The following is a 26,230-nucleotide window of genomic DNA, read 5'->3' as shown; positions in this document are numbered from 1 at the left end:
GAATATCAATAGGTCATTTGGTGTCTCACTCCTGTGATAAATGAATCATCAGGGAAGCTAAGTAATGATTGCACATTTTATTGCCCAATTCTAAATATCATGCCTGTCTGTTCAAGACACGAGTGGCTGCTGAACTGTTAATGCTGGGAAATTGACACGAGGGATAGATTTTTCAGAGGACCCAAGAGGGTTGATCAATATTGTTGCCATGGCGAGGCCGATTTGCTGCTAAGATGTTTTTATTTCAGTGCCTTTCGTGCTGTGTTGGAAATGAGAATCAACAATGCCACATGAAAAAAAAATCAATCAGCCAAACTTTTGAATTGTTATCAGAATCTGTGGTGCTGTGCACCTTTGAAAAATCAACCAGACTTTCCTTTCTGCTCCTGAGTATAAAGAGAAGGAGGTGACCCTGCAGTTGAATAGACCGGGCAACTTTACCCGTTTGTAAGTTTTGGCCACGTAAATGAATCGAGAAATAGATTTTTAACCAGATGACATTTACATCGGAGAGTGCAGTCTGCCACTCTCTGTCGCATCTTCTCTTCTCCCAAAGGCAGAGGCAAAACTTTGTATTGAATCCAGGTGAACTCCGTCTTGTCCTCCTGTCTGGGGAAGCTGCCCCCGTAGAATAGCTGTCTGAGTGAGGCATTGACATCCTCGGCACTCATGGCACTGACAGGCTCCAGTCGGCTCTACTTTTTCACAGAATTCATCGCTGTGACTGATTTGAAGGAGATGGAAGCCCTGCGGTGTGATCTATTCAACTGACAGTGGAAGAGATGGACAGCAAAAGAATAAGGGGGTCCTGTGTGCTTGTGTGTGTGTATGTTGCATTGCTAGCTTTGACTTTGGCTGACTCTAAACAGCAAAAGTTAAGTATATCTGGTTGCCAATGTCTTACTATTGCTACTAAGTCAATTAGTCACATCCCCTGTGCTTTATTCAGTCAAATGATGAAGGATACTGTTGGTATGTCAAGCAGCATTTGAGTAGATATACACAGGATGTGCACGTACACACATATTCTCACAAACTGTCCTATTACCGTTGTTGAGGGGGTGAAAACTCAGCTGTCTTGTGGACATTTAATGAACCAAACCAGAGGTTTCAGCTCTTGTATTTTCTCTCCATCGCTTACTAATTGGCTGCTTTTCAGACTGTGACACAGAGACCAGACTTAGTACAGTTTACCCTTTGTCGGAAACATGGGTAGGGAAGGAAATGATTTCCTAACATGCCATTTGCATAGCATTAAAAATGAGAGTGAACTGAGTCTGTTGTCTTGTTGCTGTGCAAACGTGACTAATGAACATGGGAAGAAAGTGTAACAAAAATGTTTCTGACAACATGAGGCACAAAATGCAGGAAGAGATGAGGATAGGTTGGATATTCTCAGTTGTGTGCATGTGAAAATTCCGTAAAGATTTACCCTGCTGATGGAAATTAAAAATGTGTTTGGATACGGATAATTTTAATAAGCTGTCAAACCTGCCCAGTCATATCCAGGCCATCTTTAGTCTTGTGCATTAACATAAGAAAGAGCCTGTGTGCAGGGCTGTGGAGTCAATTAAATTCTATAGTCAATTACAATTTTCCCTTTCAGAAATGATTAAATCAAGCTCATTTAGATAAAACAATTGATCTGCATTCTGTTTGGCATTGATTTTCTTGTTTTGTCTTGTGTTATGAATCCAGTACACCCCCTTTCCTCTAAACCCAGACCCACTCTTTGTCAGGCTGTGCAACACTTATTTCACCTCGAGTCTAGATGGTATGAAGAAAGTCTGCACTCGACTCTGTTTGGTTTAAAGTTGTATTTCACTCCCATTTTCAGGTAGAACTCCACAGTGTCACTGTTTAAACACAGGAAGTCACGACGTTTTAATGAGTATCTTTGCTGGAGCTGGTACCAATCCGCACAGATGATTCTTTCTATGTTTTACTTGATCGTGTCAAAATGTGAACTAAAACATGGCCATTAGAGAGAATGGATGAAATATATTATAAGCTGAGAGTCTGGGAACTGGCTGAATTCATGTGAGGACTATTTGTAGGGAGGTCCACATGTATCCTCTGACTGCTCAGGCTTCCTCCCACAGTTAAAAAAAACAAAGAAAACATACATCTGAGGTTGAGTAGCGATTCTAAATGAGCTGTAGCTGTGATGTAAGCTTGCATGGTTATTTATCTTTTTGTCTCTGTGTCAGCCTCTGGTGACCTGGCCAGACTTTACCTTGGTGTAATGATATCCTTCACCAGGAATGACAGATGACTCACTCGTTGCAAAGCTCAGGTGCTGAATTTTCTTACTGCCTCCCACACAAATCTCACACAATTTTTAACAAACTAAAATCCAAAAAACTGGACTTTAGGTGTTATATATCTAAACCTTTACATGCAGTGCTTTTTCAGAAAAGTGCTGAAAGAATATGATGGTGCAAAGTAATATTACCCTGCTTCCAGAAAATGCAGAGTGAATTGGGAAACGTATTGATAAATGTGTTGTTATGTGTTCTTACTGGTTTTCTGTCTATATGCATGAGCTTATCTGTAGTCCAGTGAGTCTCTCCTCTGGTCCTTGTGATAATGAGCCCTGCTGGTTTTCATTTTAGCCATTTAGGCAGAATTGGCAACGTATGGTTTACTCACATACTGTAGCAAAATGCATGTGGCGGAGAGGGAGTTACAGTATGTGGACCAGTTGGGCTGCAAGTGCCAGTAGTGGCAATGTACAAACTGAGAGTTTTGCACCTTTTTTAAGTCACTTTTTCTGTTCTCTACTCTTGCAGTCATGGCCAATTGCTCAGCATGAACCTTTTTAAACTGCTCGCGTTCTTCAAGCATGTAGTTATAAAAACAAGGATTTAAATCAATACTTACCCAAAGAGAAGTCAATCCCATCTGCACTTTAAATTGGCTGGATATTGGTAAGTGTTGCAATTTCCTAGGCCAGGTTACAAACACATTGAAATCTGGAAGAATTTAGCAAAGCAAGATTGATTTCTGTCTTGGAGCATCTCAGCTATGTTGGTGAAACGTTGGGGAATGACCGGAGATGCAAGGGAAGGCATCCCTCTAGTATTATCTGCTTGGACTGAGAGGCAGCATCCTGAGCACTGAAAACAGCTGATCTGCTGAGATGACAATCTACTTTTAGTGTGCTGTTTACAAGACAAGAGTCATTTGTCAAAAGGCGAAACTGGTATCTACAAAGAAATGTTGACAAACGGCTTAGCTCTTAAAAATTCCATACCATTTGCTCTTTTTTTTGTGAGAAACGTTGTGAGGGAGTCTTGTTCATATATATATTCATGCACCCAAAAACAACATAGCATTAGTAGCTGATGCAATATTAATAAAATGAATAAAATATCCGGGCGTTAGACAAGTTGTCATTGCTTTTGACATGAGGTGGTTAGGTCAGCCGCCTGCCAAAAGGAGAATATGTGAAGCTATGAACACCGAATATGAAGGTTACTCCCACAGGCCTGGGGGGAAGGATAGTGTGCTTTATTATTCAGTGACATAATAGCTTCCTATATGAATAAATGTTTCTCAATGAAAACACAGCTATTGCATTCATTTTTGTTTGTAGACATGTAATAGCTTGTCCCCTCATAGCGGATAAATGTTGAGTCTCTAATGAGTTGCCGTTCCTCATTTCTACATCAGTTGGGGGCTTTTGTTTGACAGTTTCAGCAGCTTGACTCTACCAGTGAAGTTATTGCTTTTATTTTATCCCAATGCAATTGAGAGGGGAAAAGGACACCTGCTTAAAAGCTTAGCCCCGCTCACAATGAGGTCGTACCCGCAGAAGTTTAAACTTATTGTCCGATTGACTATAAAATGTGACAAGAATAGCACTCTTAGACTTTTTTTTTTAAAGCTTTCTGCAGTTTATCTGGTGAGCAGAAGGAGCCATGGAAGAGGAAACCCCATTATGTCCAATCCTCTTATTGGGATGAGTGGAGAGGCATGAGGAGGTCTCTGCTGGCCGCTGGTCGGCTTTTCCCTCATTTCTCCAAAACAAAATGTTGTCGCCGATGCTTCTGCAGAAAACTAAGGTCTTATCAGGTGCATACGAGTTGGTTTTGACATCTGTGCAACATTCAGTGCAGAGAGAATGAATAGCGAGCTGATTTTGTGTCCTTGTGTGAGAAAGAAATGGAAATCAGGATAAAGTTTGACAGTGAAACATTATCTTTCTTATACCGCTCTCTTTTTTTCCTGTATTGTGCTATGCTCTTATCTCTCAGTTCCTTAAATTGTGGTAAATTAGTCAATTAAAGTTGTTAGAAGGCCGGTTTTAGTCCTGCCTGTGATGATGTCTGCCCCTTCAGAAGTAGGCATTGTGTTGAGGTTTCTCTTCTGTGCTTTGTTCTCCATTTTATCACTCTCTGAACATTTTTCCCCATTCAGAAATTATACCGCACTTAAGACTAATGCTGTGGATTTATTTGTCAGGGAGAGTTTCCTCTCAGGACATGAAAGAAAAAAGGGTTCAAACAAGTCAGAAACAAGGAGAAAGGCTTGTGTTTACCACACTCCTGAGCAGTATAAATATCTGTAATAAGTTCATTGTAATTAGTCTAAAGATAAAATATCCTGCTGCATACAATAAATGTGTGACTGGTGTTTGTAACAAAACAAACTGCTGACAGAAAACATGATTTTAATTGCTGGTGGACCTCCTACCTCCATCTGCAAGCGGATTTTGAGATACATCCAACTGTGAAATAACAAAGCGGGCAAAATGCGAAGGTGTTTTAATCTATTGAGCAGTAGAACTAAAAAAAATACCTGAATCTTGTACAGTCTTTGTTTTTAACTTGACCTTTACAGAGTAGCTACTGAATGGAGCCCAGCCACCTATGAAACACTTCCACTGACACTCATACAGAGAAGGTTCTAAACCAGCAAATCTCTCAAATCTTACAACATATATATTTTATATTATTATTGTTATTATCATTTAGCGTCTCTAGTTACCTAAAGTGCTTTCTGTGTGTATTATTCAGTGTTATCCACAATCGAATTGTCATGTCTACAGTTATATAAAAAACTGTTTCCTTTGTATTCCTTCGTCACCACGACTGAATTATTGATACTCAACTATGCTCACAATTGTTTTTGTCTTCCCATGTACACCAACAAAGTCTGTTTGGAGCGACCTCATTATTTTTAATTTCTTTAAAATCGAGATAGTACTCAATTTAAAGCGAAAATATCTGTATTAAAGTGACAATATATGTGTAAAAGTCTGATCAAGTAAAGGTTTTTTTTTAGGGGCAGATTGTTGGATATGTCCAATGCAAACAGGGGAAAAGTATATAAACATGTCTATATGCATTAATGAATTAGATTAACATGGGATATCAGCAAAGCTTCTGGCTGAACATGAAATCCAGTGAATGCAATTAATTAATGCCTTTATATGTTTGCAGAATCGTTGTACCGTGCTATTTCTACATGTATTCATTGTGTCCATCCCTGTCTAAAGGCCTGTATAAATAGGCCATAATGGCCACCTCAATTGTCATTATAGCAGCTTACAACCACTGTATATGGTGTATATTATAAACTGCATATCAAATACTTATATCATTCTTATAAATACATGTAGCTATAGTGTTTGCAGCTGTCTTAGGCTATTTGGGGACATGCTGGAAATTCTACCATCAGGACCAAGCTAAGAAGCATGTATTTGCTAGTTAGAGCCAAAGCCAAATCAAAGCCGAGGATAATAACAAAAACTTAAGTTTTGTATGTGTTTTGTGATAAAAAAAAAAACCAAGCAATGACCAAACACAAAAGTTTGACTTGGTCTTTACATCAGAGCAAATGATAATTGATCTCCAAAGTTGAAGCACAGGAACCCGAGGGGATGCATGACTGTACCCATTTTCAGGCCTGTCCACCCAGAGGAATTTTTGAGACATTTCACCAAAAGTCAATCACAAAAGAAATTTCATGGGATGGCCAAAGTCATTAGGATTCAATCTCCCAGGGCTAAAAATGTCTGTGCAAAATTTCAAGGTTGTCTGGACCGTAGCAGAGTCTCATTGTCTCCATTACGGTTACGTTTCTGCAGAGCAGCTAATGCAACAGTACACTAAAAATTTCATTATATATACACTTTGTAGCTTGTTTCTAGCTTAAAAGGAAAAGAAGGTGCAATGCTCACATGGCTGTCTTGCTGTCCCTGGAGGTTGATAACACGAGGCTCTGCTTAGACTGCAGGTCTATGTGAGGACTCTAATGTGAGGATACAGCTGAAGAGCGGCAAGACATAAGAAAGAGACACCGCACATGGCAACGAGAGCTATGAGATAAGAGAAGGAACACACAGAGGTCCTTCTTCCAGCCAGAGTGGGGATACATTGTCTCAGTTTGTTCTGGTGATATCGAGTCATACAGATACAGTGGCTTTTTTTTTCCACAAGTCACAGTTATGATTGACTCTATTAAGAAGTTATTTTTAAAGTATTTTTGTCAAAAAAGTAGTCAAAAGGAGCAACTTCGGTGTAATTTTTTGCTTGATAGAATCAGATATGTCAAGAAAATATTCCTAATAGGATGCTCTCTGTGTTTGATGTTTCAATACTTTAGAAATGTGTAACTGGTTATTAAAGTAAACACAGCCAAATGAAGGATAACCCAATAACGTATCCTTGAGCACAGCACCAGTAGCAGAAATTATTACTTATTAATCGTATTATGTACGATTTCTTTCTGCCACAGTGGATTTCTAAAAAAAAAAAAGAGAGACAAGAGTGAATTGAACCAAAAAATGTCCTTGGTACCACAAAAAATAACTCAGCGCCCGTGTTCGCTTGTACCTTTGTCACTGTGTGTGTGTGGCTGAGAGATGTTGAGGTCCAGTGTGCTCAACCTCACAGAATATATAATAAATGGCCACCGGAATTCGTTCCTTGTCCTTCAGTTGTGTTATTGCAGCAGGGCTTCGGGGTGCATCAGAACGTTTTCAAACAACAGGCAGTAATATATAACCATTATATCAAGCAGCAATATGTGGACCTTCACAGGGAGACTAAATTATTAGAGTGCAGCATGGGCCTCGGGTAGTTAAGCTAAAATACCTGTTGATTTTGCATTTGAAAATGAAAGAGCAGAACTTCAGTTTCATTAACTGCAATTTCATTTTGTGTGTATTTCCCTCGAGATAATGTTTAGTGAGTGTGTTTTTTTTCTTTTACTCTTGCTCTCTCTCTGGCTGATTATATAGCGGTGTGAGAGGGCTGTTTGAGCTTGTTTGTGTGTCTTTTTCTCTTGAGCTTGAAAAGTATGCCGGGCTTCAGCAGCCCGAGCATACATAAAAAATCAGTTGACAGGATTACTGTGTTCAGATGCAAATCCTGTGGGATTTGTGCAATACTTGCATGTGAGTGTTCCATTGATTTGGGGGAAGACCTCAATCACCACTGCCATTTTTCCCTTTCAAATAGGTTTGCTTTAACAACCCTTGACCACTGTCCAGTAGCTATTGATGGCAGAATATAGTGTGTTTTAACTGCCTTATCAGTACTAAAGCACTCATGTGTTGCCTTTAATGAGGCTAGAAGGATCAATAGCAGGTTGCTTATTAATGGGTTATGCAAAGAGCTGTCATGCACTTTCTACCCGGGGTCGAAACCCATTGAAATTTTATATTTGCCTGCAAATTTTCTCTGCCAAAATCATCTATCTTGCATAGAGTGCAAGAGTTGCTTGAGTTTCTCTGTTAAAGTGTGTATATGTGGTTATGAATTGATTGCATTAGTAAAGATTAAAGATCATCCATAATTCACTTCAAGGGGATTGGCCTCACATCCTATTGTGACTTAGAAGAGTAGTGGTGGTGATGGTTGGAGTCAGAGAAGATCGTCCTCTCGAGGGACTGAAAGTATGAAAGTCATTTAAACAAAAGTCTCCAAACAAACATTTGTTTAGGTCCTCTACATAATCATGCCATCATAATCCCCTCCTGAACACAAACAACAAGCTGTTACTCTAATCCTTACCTTGGTATGGAAATCCAAACTCCAATATTTCTAGTTAGTTTTGTTCCTAAATCCTACCCAAACATATGCATCAGAATGTAAAATGAAAACACTATTATCATTTTTTTTATCCTCAGGGCTTGAAAAAGGGGGAACTGGACTTCTCTTTCTTGAATCTTTAAGATGTCCCCCCTTTCATCCTTAAGGCTTCTTCAGTTCTAAACTAGTTGGTGGGGAGAATCGGCAATTCCAGCTGCCCTTATTCTAGCTTTTAGGATTACTATGAAACATTTTGAAATAGTGATACCGCCCTGTTTATTGTTGCTTTTTGTGTTCTAGGAGGCAGTTATAAATGGTGTATTTTGTTGATTCATCTGGAGGAGTTTTATTAGGGACGTTGTCATATGTTCCATAGCTTTATGGGTGTGTATGTGTTGGCTTGAACAAATCACATTTCAGGGAGTTTGTGGACAGATGTTTGGCACTTCACAAGTTTACCCACTAGATTTATTTTTGGCTAAGGCTTCTGGGAGGATTGCATAAAGGTGGTGATGAGGAGTTTCTGTCAATATGTGACTGACAACAAACAAATGCTTCTGTGTACTTGAATCTGAGGGTGGAGATGTGGTGATTATGGCTGACGTCGGGGTGTGTCTCGGAGGAATTCACACACCTCAATGCCATGTCATGAAAAAAACTCTATGTGTGGGTGTTTCAGGTGCCTTTAATCCTTTACCTGCAGTCCTCCAGCAATTTTTGTGTGCACAGCTGGAAGCACATTGCAGCTTTATATTTGAAAGAGCTCATCAACTCTGAGTTTGTAATTTAGAATCTTAATGAGCAAAGATGAAAAAAAAAAATGAAAGCAAACATGAGGCACTTAAAAGCACTCTCTGTTGGTCATAGATATGTGCAATCAAATTTACCACTAAGGCTTTGATACTTTTTTCTGTTCCCACTCACATAGAGAGATAGCATTTTCTGTTCATGCAATATGCTGTTCACATATTCCTTGCTGTCTTTGGTAGTCACGGGTTTAACTGCAGAGGAATTCCCATCTGTGGAGCCTGTTGTCATTTATCAATAGGAATTTGAATTAATGTTTCAATTCACACGTATGCAACTTTTCTTTTTAGCCAAACTCCCAGATGCTCTTCCATAAAATAGACTAGAAAACTAGAACATGTCCTACGTTTTGTGTTTCAGATGACTAATGAGCCAACAAGTTTACAAGTCTGGCTTTCTTATCTTCAAAATGCTGTGGGTGTTTGTGTTATTTCAGCTCCTCTGACAGATTGTGTTATTAGTAGGGTTGAGATTCGCATGAGCTGTTTTGAAAAAGATGCATATTTGTGCTGCTGTTGAAAATAAAGATGAGCCATCAGTGGTAATGTGTGACAGCTCCATTGTCCGTGACTGGGCTTCTCTCCTGTTTCAGTTGGTTAACTTGTCTGAGGGTAATTGTCCGATCTGGCGTCGGTTCCACATCTTTGATTCTGGCTCTGAACTGCATGTCGGTGCGCAGTCTTCCTACACTTTGTCTCACTGAGAGAAGGAATTATGGGAAAGGCACGTGTCATGAAAACACGCTCTACATAAATCTTCTTGGTCCATTAGTGAAGACACTTGCTTTTTATGAATCATGATCTGAGTTTGAATGGGAATCTGTTTACACAGAAAAGCTCCGTCTGAAAGACCAGTTTCTTTTGAGTTGGCAGGTTGTTCAGCACAGTCCTGGAAAATGCTTCGTGCTCATTGAACGGACAATTGGTCATTGTTCTGGCTGGGCCTTGGTGCCAGTGTGCTGCTGACAGGACCGCAAGGTCACATGCCCTAAGTGATGCACTACACCAGCAGCACGGAGCAGATCAGGGAACTCAGAGGCCGTCAGGTAACAAGTGGACAGAGGATCATTCGCAGCAGTGTGAAGAAGGTGGCAGATGTATGTTTAATGGGCTTTACTTTCAGGTTTTTTCAGTTTTATTGGAGCTGCCTTCTTTATTAACTTTCTGCTCAAGAGCACATAACCTTGTCAAGTTAAATTCCTTTTCACTGTTCCTGTTATTGTATTACACTGCTACAGCCAAAAGTGTCTCCAGATTAAGGCTAAATGACTGTAAAGTGCATTTATTAGTTGTGCAGGTTTTACAGGTTTGCATGCTTTAATGTTGACAAATCACATTACTTTTCCTCAGACTGCACATTGCTGCCTCACTGCTTGTCACTTTCAGTCTTTAATGCCTCACTTTTGCTCTCGGCCCTTTAAGACCCCCCTCCTCCTAAATGTTCCAGCCTGCTCTGACTGGTCCAGTGATTGATCAGAAATGACGGCGTATGGGGCAGGTGATCATTCTTTGTAGAAAGTTTCTTCTTCTTGCCTTTTTTAACGGAATCATGGAAATCTGTTATCATCAGTGTGTTCTGGCAGAGAGAATAAGTCTCTCTGGTGTTAATGCGTGGCTTTGTATGCTGTTACATGCAGAAAAACGTGTGTAAGCCAGACAGTATATGTCTTTTTAAAAGGCTCGGTTTTATCCTTCTGTTTTTTTAATTCCAGCCACGGCAGAGGGCAAAGCCACACTCCTTGTTTGTTATGTGTGTGTGCATGTTATACATGTGAGTCCCTCCCTTTGAAACAGCCCCAGGCTTAATCAAGATACTCAGAAAGCGACCCCTACAGAGGTGAGGAGCCCTTCAAGCTGCTCAAGCACAACAGGCTGATTTAGGTTTTGCTTCTGTTTGTTTTGGTATGAGAAGCTGGTACTCTAATGTGACATCAAGTGGTTCGTCATGTTTTAAAAAGCACTTCAAAGAAGCAGACTGACGTGGAGATGCACTGCACTATCAAATGTTCAGTGTGATGGATTCTAAACAACTAAAGCAAATGTCAGGGGCATTGTAACATCTCCTCATGTTGTTCAGAAATGATTTAGTATAGTAAGTATACTAAATTGTTATGTCAAGTGTACAAAAAAAAAACATTTCTGCAGTTATCTGAGCTTTAGTGGATGACAGAAAGTGTTTAGTGCAATTTACTGGCATGAGTTTGATTATTAAATTATTCAGGATTAGTAAAATTACACTTGTAATAAAGCCTCAAAACCCAAATATGCATCCACCTGCACCCAAATCTTATCCCGACACTCTTTTGAATGCATACTGCTGAATGTCTACAACAGAAACCATGAGCCAATAATCAAATGTTGTCTGCACAAGAAGTCCTGACACGAGTCTCCCTCACCAAAATGTGGAGCTGAAATTGTCTTGAAGACAGGAGTAACATGATTATCACTGTACAAGGGTAAAATATTGATCCAACGTGGGATTTCTATCCTCGCCACATTAGTCTAACAAGTCTCTCCTGGCTGGAAATCTTGTGTTTTGTTCATCATCTATTTTTTTTAACTGCGAATTTGGACTGTCATCACAAGTCATCACCCAGCAAAATGAAAGTCACTAAGATACTCACTAAAAACTGAGATTAAAGGGATGCTTTGCGTGTTAAATGTGATACAAAGGGCTCCTGAGTGTCAGAATGTCACAAAAATATGCTGCCAGAGATAAATTTCAACCTACTGTTGAACCTAGAAGTTTTGTCAAGGAATCAGCTCAAACTTATAAATGCACCTGTCAGAATTCTGCAGTTTTTAGCATCAACTTGGTGGCTTATGAGATTTAAAAGTAAGATGCAATTGTCACCCCAGTCACACTGACAGCTTATGGCATGTGGTCTGACTACCGACAGAACTTTTATTTCCTAATCAGTCACAAGCAACCTAAGATCCTGAGGCAGTTCTCCCCCCATCTACACAGAAAAGGAAAAGTGACTGGGCTTTTGCCACTGGGACCCAGAGACGGATCTTTCCAGGCTTTCGCCATGTGATAGATGGTAAATGGGAATAAGCTGGAGCCTGCCATTCACTTTGACAGAGGTGTTCATAAAGCTGGGGTGAAAGGTCCTCCTGCATGCGCTTCGATTCTGAGTGTAATAAAATCACCCACTTGACAGGAAAATGCTCTACCTTAAAGACCTGTCACTCATTTTTGTCTTTTGAATAACTTTTATTACCAGTAATATAGCTTTTTTTGTCTTTTTTTAACATAGATATTGTGTTTTTAATATTTTTATGTTGTCCTTTATCTGTTTTCCTTTTCATATCAACTGCATTTCTTGTGTTTTTCACTTCTATAGCCTTTTTTATAGCTCGTAATCTTTACGATCATCCCTGCTAAGTCACGGTCGATGATGTGTAATCTAAGAGTTTCAGTTTAAGCAACTCATTCTGCTTATATTCTGTAACACAGGAATATTAATGCTGAGAAGGACTGCACCATGCAAAGTAATGAACGGGGTAAAAAAGGATCTCTATTTTGAATAAATAGTCGAGTTGCACTTCCATACTCATCTGCACAGTTTTACAGCTGGCATTTACCTTCCTTTAGCTCATTGTATGAATGCAGGTGTCGCTGATATGATACATTAAAGCTCTTATAGAGATTCAGCCAGCACTGTATGCAATATCAAGCAAGCAGAAAGCTGCATATTAAAATGCTCTGCACTAAGCAGTGCATACTGTGTCTCAAGTGCATGCCATCAGACACACTAACAGAAAGAATATGGTATCTGTGATATTTTTCACTGCTGTGATCAGTCTGTAATTATATGGCCCTACTAAAGAATTCTTCATGAGGAGCAGACAGGAAAGATAAAATTGAGGAGGCTCACCAGCATTGTCTGCCCTATTAGGAGAGAAATGGGCCTGGTGATGATGCTCTGTCAAGTCTGAAGAGAGAGCTATACAGGGAGAGACAGAAGATAGTACAGTCAGAGTCATTGTGATGCAGGTCAGACTGTTGCAGGTGCACGACTGTCGATGAATGTGTCAAACGCAGTGTGTTCCAGGTGGAGGCGGGGAAAACATGCACCTATGCTCGCTCTTTGATTAATAATATGTCAGAGCTGTATTAAGGCTGGACAGAGCAGAGAGGCAGAGCGTGTTGATACAGCATGCAAGGATGTTGCACACCTCACCAGTTTCCAAACATTGCCATTCGTTTTTGATATGTTAGAAAATGCTTGTTTTCCCCTTGCCAAGGGCACAGAAGGATGTAGATTTCAGTGTTGTTTTATTGATATTTCATATTCTTCTAGAGGAGAAAATAAAGTCATCATGCAGGCTATAAAGAACACTGCGGAGAGAACCGAGCAGAACAGAGCAGAACAATGCACTTTGCAGTCTGAAAAATCCATACAGCCAACTCTAATGTGAGATCCTGTGGATTTAAAGAAACGCATTTGATAACACTTAGTCATAAACCTGCAGGCTTTTATTCTCACAGAGAGTTGAGTCTCCATCACACCTGAGGAGAGTGAACGGCACAGCTATGATGATCAAGGCTGCTCTGCTGAACCACGTTGTTCTGCAGGGCCTCGCTTTGCGTGAAGCCAAAATCAGAAGAAGCGTCACGAAATGGCTTGAAGTAGTATTGTATCTGAACTAAATAACTCTCACAAGCGACATCATAAAAGCTTGACTGTCATGTCAGCTTTGACAGCAAGATCTTTCAGTCAGTAGTTTCCAGTTGTGAAATGTGTTTAGAACAGCAACACTACACCTTTACGTACCGCTACATGAATGCTAAGCCTCTCCTCAGCACAGACACTCCTCTGATGAGGCTTTGAGAGCTCTTTGGTGTTGGGAAACGATTTCAAATACCAAAAGAGTTGAAATAGTAGTCTGTTTACCAGATAGAAAGAGGGAGGTCGATCAGGTTCCCTTTTGTGAGCTATCCACACTTTCCTCCCACGCCTCAGCTTTACTCTACTGTGTGACTCTCCTGGTCAAATATCTGATTTGTGAGTCATACCTAGTCTCTATAACCATGGAGAAACATGCTGGTTGTCTTAAAATACACTCTGGCGGGGCAGTCATGCAAGAGCTTACAGGCCCGGCACAGAGCACTGGAGCTGCCCAGGGGACTGGCATGGAGAGAGCGGGAGAGACAGAGGGTGAGGAAAAAGAGAAGTGGGAGGAAAGAAGGAGACGGTGGAAGGTCATGTTAGATAAAGGATTATAAAAGCCTAACTTCGTGTCATGTAATACCAAGGCTAGTTCAGCAGTGTGGGCAACTCGGAAGGGCTAGTGTTTGTGATTTTTCTACCAAAGCTGCAACAATAAACATACAGAGCAGTTAAACACTGTTCAGAAAAGGTCACTGTAGAAAAAAAAACACTGCCAGGACAATGGCAGAGAGATGTGAGGCTGATAATGCTGAGCAGAGATGGGAGACACGAGGAGAGGTAGGAGAAAAACACGTCTATTTTTACGTCTTTTCTTTGTTTGCAGGCTATAATCTGGATAAAACAGAAATTCAGCATGTGCTATTTTCACAAGGGACTAAGCACTGCAACATATAAAGCAGACCTATGGATGAAGTTGGAGGTGGACAAGTTGTGCCTAGAAAACATGTAATGATGGAGACTGGAAAAGCCTTTCTTCATTTTTGGAGGAGGTTATAAATATGAATAAAACTAAAGTAGAGGATACGCTGCAACAGTTGAATCTGCAATGAAGTACTTTACCCAAAATCCAACATGTATTTGTGATTAAAAAGGCTGAAGATGTCTGATAAAGGCTCTGCACTGACATGCATGTTTTTATTGGGATGTGAGGTGAATAAATAAGCGAAACACGTGAACTTTTGTTGATTTAGAAATTGAGATGAACTAATTTGCAGTAATTTTTTTCACATTTTGGGATAAATCTAAAATACCTCTAGATGCTCTGGATGTCCAATTAGAGGGGATGCTCCATGCTAATCGTTATTTAATGGCAACACAGGAAGAGCTTTTTTCTGCTAATGTGTTTTGTGATAATGTTAGCTATTGAGCTGTGGTAAATGACAGCCAGCAAATAATAATAATAACATATTCACAAATGTAATTCTTTTTTTCTTTTTTTTTTACAAGTGAATGGGGAAATTAAACTAGGCCTTCATAAAACCCATTAACGTGACTCAGTGTTTTTGTAAAAATGTATGCACATATAGCTTCACTAATAACAGGATACATTCGTTCAATCGTGGTGATGAAAAGGGTTAAAAGGAGTAACTTCTGCCCTGTAGAATCCATTAGGTAAATCTATTTAGTAAAAATAATGCACTTTTCAAATGTGTTAGTTCAACATGCAGTTTCTATTCCTCACAGTTTATTTTTATTTGACAGTGTCTAATGTCTGCTAACTAAAGAAAGTCATGGAAAGGACTCCATAATTAGTTTTTAACCAACGTTTTCACTGTTTTTTACTGCCGTGTTGAAGCTGAATGTTACGTATCCTTTATGGTTATAGTTGAAGTTAGACACCTTGTTTCAAGCTAATTTTCTTTCACATTATTATAATTTAACCAGCTGAAACACTAGGTAAAAACTTATGGTTGTGTTTAAATATTAAACAGATACTTCAAGTCAGCAGTGAGTGTCATTATTTAACCATAACCTCTGCTTTTTCACAATCTTAAAGCTGCAGTAATCTGATATGAATCCACAGAGAAATAACCTCCGAGCCCGCAGTTCCCGTTGGCTCATATGAGCGTATCTGTAGCGTTCAGTTGGTGTCTATGTGTTCAAGCAGCAGAAGCCAGTTCATGAGGGAGGATAGTGAGGAAAGAGCCAAACTTTCACAAGAGTTAAAAGAAACCAAAAGCAAAGCTGAAAAGAGTGTGAACACAGAGATTGCAAAGATACGACCTGTTGCATGCTGGGCTGGGAGCGCCATCTTGTAAGGACTGATTTCCCCATTAAAATTGGCCAAAGTCAAGTGGAGAAGAGCAGAGATGGACAAAGAGAGAAGGTGGACCTCACTGGGACTTTGTTTTACTTCCGCTGGACAGGTTATGAGAAGTAGAAATGGACTCAAATGATTTTAGATGCTGATCCTGCAGTTTGAGCGTAGAAAAACTGTCCTGAAGTTAGAATTCAGGGTCTGCCCATAACAAAAAACAGCCTCAGAGCAAGCTACATATTTTGATGTCTCAAAGAAAGTGACGTTAGCTTTGTATTCTCTATAAGATCGCCAGCAAAACCAGCGTGCTCTCAGTCAGTTTCCACATTATGTCAATGTGGTCACAGCAAGAAGAGTGCGATCACACAAAAGCCTTATGACAGTGTATTCCTGTGATCATCACAATCCATCATCAGCATCTCATTTACTTATTCACCTCTTTTAAAATGCGGGCGAGTTGCATCCAACTAAACTGCTACGTTTTAATCCCTGGAGCCGGTTCTGTAGAGTACTGTAAAATTCAGCATGTCCTCCGGTCATCTGGCTTAATTTACCCTAATGATGGAGATCTGGATGTGTCCATTTACCATTGTCTACTTCATTAAACAAACATTTCGCAGGTATATCTTTGAGGCACAGTTTTAGTCAGTGAGATGCAACAATGGCGGTTTTAAAAGCTCTCTGCACCATCACAACAAACCGAAAAGCCATTCAAACCAATAAGTCGGTTTATTTTAGCTAAGTCCATTTTCTGTCATTCAGGCTTAAAAATTGTAAAGCAAAAAGGGTTTTGGTTCTCTAGTGCTTTGAATAATTTTTTGAAAACTACTGTAGGAGGGATGTGGATATAAATATGAACGTACAGACATCATTTGATGCATTTTGGTGAGGTTGATTTGCAGCACACTCATACACTGAATGAGGAAATGGGAGGAAATCTTTTATAGTCTAGTGCCAAAAAGAAATGAAATGAAAATAAAAAGAACAAATGCTCTATCTCAGACTCTGTTTTAGGCTACATAACCATTCCCTTGTGCTGACACGTCTCTCAGGAAGATGCCTTTCAGTGAGAGTCAGATGGTGCAGTTGGCCTTTGGCTGTGACAGAAAGAGTGAAAAGATTCTGATGGTCCACACGCCAATATCTTTTTTTCTTTCATTATTTAAGAGAATTGATCGTCTGGAGGCAGTGCTTTTACACGTGTTAATCTACCTTTGTCTGGAAACCTTACCTGCTCTCAAGCAAGTTGTCATGGTGACACACGCCAGTAAGAAGTGAACCCACTTTGGGATTCTGAAAATCCGGAGCTGAACTTGAGCTCACATCACTAAGCCACCGATCCTGCTTCCGCAGTACAGGCCTCGGCTAGTTGTTGGCTGCAAAGACAAACTTTCTGCATTCACTTTGGCAAGTTTTAGTTTGAAAAAGGTTGTGGTGTTGTGTGCAGATGTTCCCTGCAAACTTTTCAAGATGGCATTCGATTATGTTTCGATTCAAAATAGCTTAAACTTCCAAGATTAATGGTGCCTTCAAAAAGTATTGCTTTTTTTCACAACCAGCCTAACCTGGTTATTGTAGAATAGGAAACATATTGTTTATTTTCAGGTTTATTTTCAATGATTGATGCAAAACATTAATGTCAATAAAGCTTTTGTTTCAAAGACAGGTGGATATTGTCGTGAAAATCATCAAAAGTGAGCCTTCTACTGATGTATTTTTGGATTGGTAGTGACAGTTTTACAGATCCATTTGTATTATTTGGGAATCATTTTTTGCATCAAGGCTTGAGATTACAACCAGAAAAATGGGGAGCAAAGAGAAAAACTAATGGCCGCGAGAAGGGGAAATTTGGCTGGCATTCCAGCAAATGACTGAGGGCAGATTGTCTCGGCTTGGGGTGAAACTGGCAACCCAAGGGCCTCTGTGGGCAGGAAGTGTCTGCTGATCATCTGTGTGGGCGTGTCTTCGTACAGACAGATGACAAAGAGGCAGAGACACGCAGGAGGATGAGTCTCTTTCGTCTCCCTCCGGAGGGGCTGAAACACACAGAGGGGCGGAGAACAAGGGAGCCAGGCTGAAAGTCACAGGTTGTGTGAGGGAGCATTGATGAAACACAGCCTTCACAAAAGGAGAATTTGAGTGAGAACGAGAGACGCAGATGGGCAGGAAGAGAGGGGGAGAGAGTGACAGGGAGAGGGAGGGAAAGCTGTCGCTTTCCCCCGCCTTTTCTCTGTGCCTTCTCGGCTAAGTTGGCAGAGCCACAGTCTGGTGAAGAGAGATTACCAAAGCCCTGCCCGAGGTTGCATGTATGGACACGATCATTACCTTTGCCCTGCTAACAAATTACACTGCCGAACCTTTTCAGCCGCAAAGGTGTAAAACTTATAGTTTTTTTTTTTATAGGCCTGTTTATAGTACAGTATTATTTTTTTTTTTATAGATCAATGACTGTTGGTATTTTACAAGGCAAGGCACTGGAGCTCCAAATAAATCTTCTGACAAGGGGGAACAAATATTTATTGTCGGGGTGTGCAGAACTGCTTTCAAAATGGATCCTTGGTCAGTTTGTGGGGTCATTGTGCTGGTGTCATGTGTACAATCTATGCATTTGGCATTCAGCCTTGGACAGCATGGGGTTATAGTTGAATCTGTCAGAACCAGCTGTCATTTCCGCCGTCACCCTGGAGAGTAGTTGCAAATGGCCGAGTGGAGCTGACTGATGTCAAGATATACTTAGAAGCTAATCATGCAGCAAATAGAGGGGTAGGGATTCCTGCAAGAAGAACTGCTCAGCCGCCCGCACTCCACTCAAAGCCTTTCGTGGGAAACATTTCAGACCCTGCCACTCACAGCTCATTTTGAGCCATGTTTCTCAGGGTTCCTGCTGGATTAATAGACAGAAAACCCTGACAGGGTCCAGTTTTTGGCACCTAATCTTTTGACATTGATACGGTCCATTCAGTTTACTGTTTTGTTTCTAAAAGTGCTGTGACAGTCTTTGACAAACTGTCATATTTCTTTGTTTTGCCTGGAAACAGCATGCCTTTTCATATCTTCTGATTTTCCCTCTGCTCAGATGGTCAAGATAGATGGTTGCCATTACCCTGAGAGACTGAGAGTTGTGCTACTCCATATGTCGCCTATTTTTCTTCAAATGGCATTCATTTTTTACATGATGCAAAGAGAGCACAGCTTGCTGCATCTGCAAGAATCGCCCCAAGCTCACCAGAATCATCGCCCTCACATTAGCAGAGCAGGACAGTTAAAGCACAACCATTACCATTCCTCACCTTTATTTAGAGCCGCCCATGGCACTTGCACGCTGCTGAATATGAGAATCCACCCCGAAAGGCCACAGCACTCTAATTAACTTCACCTGGCATTCCTACAAACTGTGAACACGTCTAACCTTTACACAACCTCACTTAGTCACTACTCTTCTTAAACACCCAGGTTGAAATTCTCATTTAATGTCAGTAATCAGATTGCCAGTCTCCACACTCTCAAGCCTTCTCTGTCTCTTTTTTTTTTTTTCCCGACATTCTTTAGACCTCACCAACAGATTTTTATTCAGGGTGGCCAAAGCACTTTGTGCTGGTAAATCAATAAAGCACTGTCCCCTATAACAGACCCCTGTGTTTTCCCTCCATCGATCCTGTCAGCACAGATACATTGAAGAGCAAGCAGGGCGATTACCCTCAGCAATCCGAGCTTTGATCTACACTGTAGATGGCAGGTGCCAGACATCAGCTTTGGGTAATTGTAATGCTGAAAGGGGCCAGCGTTAATCGTCCTCTCTTGGGCTGCCTTCATAATCAGTTAGTGCTTATTGCTGGTTGTCATCGATGTTGACTGCGTCCAGGCATCCCACATCCTGTGCATCTTGTTTTCATGTTTATAGATCACATTGTTTTCCATGATGACATGTTTTACGAGCTGCATCGAGCGCAATAAAGACAGAAGCAATTTGTTTCAAGCTTATTATATGCCGAAAAATTATTTTAAAAAAAATCTTGATGAAATATCTACTCTCCTCGCTTTATTATTTGTCCATTATCAGCCTCACTAAAGACATTCAAATCTGCCGTCGTAACAGGAGTTTATTTAGTTAATGGATTTGGGAATCATTTGTGTATCTGTGGGAGCAAAGTGGAATCCAAAGAAGCTGCTTATGATCTACAGAGAAAAATAATCAGATTCTGAGTTTTTTAATGTAATTCACTTATTGCACAGGATTAATTACTAATTGTCTGCGAAGGAATTACAGATAAGTTACAATCTAATCGCCTCAGTTAGTCAGCATCCCCTTTTCCCATCAATTCAGCAAGTTTAATTGTCAGCATTTTCTCAATCAGGTTTTAGCACCTCCATTATACCTGGAGGTCAAAGTGATAATTAAAAAAGGAAGAGGCTGGAAATCTTAGCGTTCGTACCGCAAGGAGATGTGGATTCCTGCAGAATAAGGAGGAGAAATCGTATCAACAGTGCACAAGTCTGGGACAAAGTAAAAGGGCATTGCTTTTTTAAATGCTTCCCTGCAACATAAAGCTCTGGAGAAACAAATGTTCAAGCGGTTTTCTGTCCCAGCTGTGGCAGAGATAGGATGTGATTCATAAAAACTATAACACTTTCTGACTTCATAGTATTACCAGCGCTGCTCTGATATATAGACTTCTTGAATATGTTCCAAATAGGTGCTTCACTTTTTGGTTAAGGAAGTATTTCTAAATTCAAATCCCCACAGTTGCTTATCCATTTAAAATAAAAATACTTTTTTTTTTTTTTTTTGCAGGGATTTGAAACATATTGATAGTCTCAAGCCTAACCTCTTCTTCTTCTCCTCAATTTTTCAACTTTGTTCAATTGACCCTCTTTGAGTTGTGGGTCAAAGCTATAACTTACACTCTGTGAGTTGGCGCGATCCCATCAGCACAACACTGTGTCCTCATTCCAGTGTTTCCCTTGTGTCCAGCTGCTTTTGATCACTCTAACAGAAATGGATGACATTCATACGGCGCTCATATTAGACTTTGAGATAGGGTACTGCAAAGGGTTCAAGAGAAAATGATGTATGTCCTTACTTGCCCATCCTCCCGTCTAATGGGAGGTGGCCATTTTGAACCTGATGTGCCACCAGGTGTGATTGCTGTTTCACAACCTTAAACCCACTTACTGATGAGATGTTTAGGACTTTATCAGGCAGCATAGTAACACCTAAATCACCAGATTCTCACTTCCAACTGAGGCTTACTCGGAGAAAATCTAAGTTTCTGATTTCCACACATTTTTAGTTATTCATTAGTTATTTCAACCTGTGTTGAAATAAGTAAATACCTCCGTTTCCTTTTTCTCTTCCAAGTTTTGAAAAAAGAATAACGCTGTTTTAAAACTGCAGATATAGCAAAGTGTCATCTGGAGCCATTTGTGCGAGTTTGATGGATGCTTTTATTGAGCACTTGCAACAGCTCCTCTAAGCTGCACAGAAATTTGCTCTAATATCAGGTAAACTATATCTGTGTCTGTTTAGTTTGTCTCTCCCACTCTCCTTTGTCTTATAAAGCCCTTTGAAACCACACGTCTTTGTATCAGTTAGTGCCTTTGTCAAGGTGATATTCGCCAAGTCTTACATATTGCATTGGCTGTGGGAATGCCATTAGCGTGGAAGCATATGATTACGACCAAAACACTCAACAAAGATACCTTTGAACTTCATAATGAGACATTACAAAGGATCACAGGTCATCCTGCACATGACAGCAAAAAAATGCATTGCCATCCATCCAATAGGGAGTTTGGGGGGTGAGAAGAACACCTGCAGGTTATTAACAGGTTTCTGAACATTAGGAAAAGTGTCTACCGTGCATTTTTGCAGATCTCAAGTGATAGAAGTTCATTTTGTATTCCTCTGATAGCCATTTATTTCTGTACATTGCTGAAAACTGCACATTGATTGTGTTGTTCATGAAGTTAAGAGTGAGAATACGCAGGTATTTGTTAACAAATGCATGTTAGTTCTTCACAAATGAAAAAGCTCTAAAAACTACAGTACTTGGATACTACTAAAGTCTAAATGGTTTTATAATTAAGTCCTAATTGGCCTCTTTTTGTTACTGGAATGTAATGTTTTCATTTGATTTGTTGTCACACAATGATAATTATGCTACATGCTTAAGGACTAAGCAGATTTAGACATGTGCCTAAAAAAAGCTTTAATGATAAGGTTTTATTTCTTATTGTTATTTTTTATTTAGCTGAGTGTATATTATGTTGCAGATGTTTTACATAAGGGAGTTAAGTAACACAGGTATGTGCAGTATAATAATAGATTTTCAGTCTTTTGTACAGTATTTGGCAAAGCTGCAGGGTGATGGAGAAAGATTAAGGTCTCATCAGGGGGTAACTGTAATAGAGCACTTACAATGCCATGCTGCTAGCTCATGAAAATAGCTGCAAATACACTTTCTGCTTTAAGTCTCTCATGTTAACAGTTGGAGGTGACAGCACAGCACGTTGCCAGAGCAACAGGTTATGCAAAATATTGCATAAAGTGTGTTTATTCTTAGATGATCAACTAACATATTAATATGATAATAATTGTCAAGCAAAGTCATTCTGACACAAAGCCAGCAAGTAACATCTAAGAATGATAAAAGCGTTCTTTTGTGTGGCCTGCAGAGCTCCACTGACTGTAAACAATACACTTTAAAGGTTGGGTCATCATATAACTCTCTTGGTTACACAAGGAGCTTTACATGTGCCGGGCAATGAGAACAAACAATGTTTCCATTTCATGTTCCTGGAAACCACACGTTATTCCATCATTTCTGGAAACTTCCCTCAGCCTAACAGTGTCTCTCCCACCTCCACAACCCTGCCAACCCCATAATGTGCTTCTTTTTTGGGTGCTAAGGCATATGTATTTCTAGAGTGGTTCAATAACAATAAAATTACAATATATTCCTCTGACCCCGGGGCTGCTTTTTGATTTCCTTTGGACACAGCCAAGCAGACTGTTTCCCCTTTTTTTCAGTTTCCCAGGTGAACCATGCCCCTAAAATTGGCTTAATATGTAGTGTTCAGACTTGAATGGTATCAGTGTTCTCATCAGGCTCTCAGCAAGAGAGTGTGTTGAAGTGCACTTTTTCTGTAGCCTTTAAGTATAGCTGACCCGAGCAAATACTGTATCTATAAAATGTGGCACATTGCATTGTGGGACTGGTGGCAAAAAGCCACTTTTTCGCTCCACTGTAGGGATTTCTCAGAGCACAGAGCTGAGGGTATACAGTGTACAAATATCATACTCTGAATACCTAACTGAGAACACTTGAGAACAAACTGGCAGACAGTAAATGTAGAGCACTGCACAACGAATAGGAAGCAATTCTGAACACAAGCATTCAAAAATACGATTTGTCACTGCACTCACCACTGCAACTGCTGCGATGCTGCACCAGAATTTTGCTCCCTTGTCCTCACCTGCACCTCTTCTTCTTCTCATCTCTTTAAGATCCCGCAGATCAGCTATGCATCAACAGCCCCGGAGCTGAGTGACGACAGGCGCTATGACTTCTTCTCGAGGGTGGTTCCCCCGGACTCATTCCAGGCCCAGGCCATGGTGGACATCATCCGAGCCCTGGACTGGACTTACGTCTCCACCGTCGCCTCAGAAGGCAGCTATGGAGAGAAGGGAGTGGAGGCCTTCACACAAATCTCCAAGGAAGCGGGTAAGGGAAGGGAATCTGCAATGTACTCAAAGAAAATTCAATTCAAACTTCAAATACTATCTTTATGATTTAAGAAAAAAAAAAAGCCACTTGCACTCACTCAGGAGATTAACTTTGCATTTTCAATCATCAAGTCTGTTTTGGGTGGATGAATTATTGATCTGTTTGGCAGCTTCTGCTTTAGCTCCCCAGCGAGTTGTGGAGTGTTACTGGAAATGTAGACAGGGAAACAGCTGGAAGGGAGGATGTCACAGAGAATAGCCTGTTCTTGTGTCACAGTTTTCTTTCTAAGTAACCATTTAGCACTGTTCGCTACATAAACACCAAGAGGAAGAACTGTTTGAAAAATAAATGTTTAACGTGTTCCCCTTGTCCAGAAGAGAGGACGGAGAACGGTCTGACAGCTGCTCATTTTCCATTCTGCCTATATGTTTCATTCAGTCTCATGTTTTATCACTTTAGTCAGAGTTTTTTTTTTTTATGAACCTTTATTTATACAGGTAAAATCTCATTGAGACCCAGGGTCTCATTTGCAAGAGAGACCTGTTTTAGGCACCAGCAAAACACAAAGTTACAGATTAACTGAACGTACAAGAGACAAAAACAAAACAGGAACATATGATAATTAGTAATAATAAAATTAAAGAAAAAAGGAACTAGTTAAGGACAGTACATGTGCAGACCCCCACTGACTGTCTCACCAGCCTTCCTATAAGTAATTTGAAGTCCTCTAATGAAATAAAACTGGACAGCTCCGGTGAACGTCAGCTTAAAAACTCAAGTGTGAAAAGAAATCCAGACTTCTTAGATGAAAGCGTTTTTTTCACAAAAAATATTTGATTAAATAAAAATGGAGGAACCTACTGTCTTTTAAAATTAGTCTTGCTTGTTGGACCCTGTTGAGGAACAATAATGGTGATTTTTATTTTTTTTTGTCAGGCTAAATTCACAAGGTTGCATTGTTAGATAAGAGATTCATACTCAGACATTCAGTCGTGGTTTTGCCTCTTAACAGGTCTGAAAATTGAGCAGATGCTCCACTCACCTGTTTTTTCAGGTTGATGTGTCGTTTTAGATGTCAGTTAACAATCGTTGCTGTTACCAGGCTCTAATTGGTCAGCTATCTCGATCAAATAATGACATTCACTGTGCTGTACCCCGGAGGATGGAGAGAATATCTGCAGTTTCTACAAAAGTCTTACATTTAAACAAGTTCTGCACAAGTGTCTTTATTCACCAAACAGTGCAGCAGATGACTTTTCACTTCGTTTTTTCACCTTCAGGAGGAATGCCATCTGAGCTGGAAAAATCACCCTTCATCCATGATAGCACCGACACGCCACGGGAGCAAGTCTTTTGCTGCTTTTCACCTCCACCTCTGTGGATCCCAATCTATTTCCTGCACATTTCTAGGGAGCGAGCTCTGTCTCCTCTTCTAATAGACTTGTGTGCAGAAACCTCAGGAATGAGGAAAAGCTAATGATATCCCACAGGCACCGATCAGAAGTCCAGCTCGCATGAATATTTTATCTCTGTGCAATCGTGTCCAGTGTGATCACTCAGTGAAACTTTAAGAAGCTGTTTGTGCCTTCGTAAGTTGCATCGACAGAAAGAGCGAGAGTGAAAGGGTGGGGGTGGGGAGATGAAGTCGTCTATGTGGGAGCAAATAAGGAAAACTCCTGATTGAAGGCTTGTTTTGGAAGTCTCAGATCCTCTTATGTCTTTAAATAAACATAGTTTCTTCCTGCTGGTTTTCTCGGACACATTTCAACCGCTGTTTCTTTCTTTCTTTCTTCCTTTCTTTCTCTTACACAGAGCAGTAAACAGTGTGATATAATTATGATCCCCAAACAGCTACACAAGAATTATGGGCCATTGTTGCTGTGCACTCATTTCAGTGCCATTGCGCTCCAGTCACTGCAGTATGTTGTATTCATACACAAATTAGAATTGTTTCCTCCAAAGAAATGCTTCCTGTACCCAGGGACTTATCTTTAATAAACACTTTAATTATATAATGGTATAACTACACAGTCACAGCATTCATTTGGAGGTAGCGGTTCAGCACTGAAACTGATTTGAAAGGACTGAACTGAATAAGAAAAAACCTCGTTGTTGATATGGAAAGGCAGAACCTAGAAAGGTCTGTGTTTTAAGTCAGTGTATAGACAACAGCATTGTATGGTGTAGGTTGTTGCAACATCTGTACAAGCTGATCCGTAAGTCCTTGAGACATTTCTGTGTTGCTGCCCTGTTGAGTTGCATCGAAATGTCAGATGCATTAGTAGGATTCTCGCTTCACCACTCCAAGAAGAAGCATCTCACGGACTAATGCAATATGGGTGCCCATTACCCCAAGCTGAGACTAGAGTGATGGTCAGCCCATATTGATCTTTTCCTGTTTTTTTTTTTCCTTTCTGTTCCGCTGTCTCCGCTCTGTTTGGGCACAATCGCGTTGGACACCTTCCATCTGGCTCAAGGTGAATCTGACGAAGACAAATCTTGTTTGCACTTTTCTTTGTTTGTTTGGACCAAGGCCAGAGGGATGGAGTTCAATTTTAAGATCAGATAAAAAAGACTTCCACAAAGTATCACAGTATTGATTGCAGTTAGTTGCCAACAAGGTGCATTCTCAAATGTGGTTTATATGGGAAGAGAGGGGGAAACAATCAGCCAGTAAAGAATATCAGACTCATGTGTGGTAATTGAAGGGTAGAAAGTA

At 40.3% G+C, this 26,230-nt stretch overlaps 1 protein-coding gene across 1 annotated transcript in view; it reads left to right on the top strand.

The window, feature by feature from the left end:
• Positions 1 to 26,230, top strand: part of LOC140271390 (metabotropic glutamate receptor 7-like) — a 62,757-nt gene that overhangs the window by 3,467 nt on the left and 33,060 nt on the right. The window contains exon 2 of the mRNA XM_072366589.1: positions 23,292 to 23,508. Coding sequence (XP_072222690.1) covers positions 23,292 to 23,508 — 217 coding nt within the window. The remainder of the gene's footprint in view (positions 1 to 23,291; positions 23,509 to 26,230) is intronic.

This window comes from Leuresthes tenuis, unplaced genomic scaffold (assembly GCF_036924035.1).
Source record: "Leuresthes tenuis unplaced genomic scaffold, fLeuTen1.0.hap1 SCAF_16, whole genome shotgun sequence".
In the NCBI taxonomy this organism is placed as follows: domain Eukaryota; kingdom Metazoa; phylum Chordata; class Actinopteri; order Atheriniformes; family Atherinopsidae; genus Leuresthes; species Leuresthes tenuis.
The sequence above is the reverse complement of the archived record's forward strand: the minus strand, read 5'-3'. Positions and strand labels throughout refer to the sequence as shown.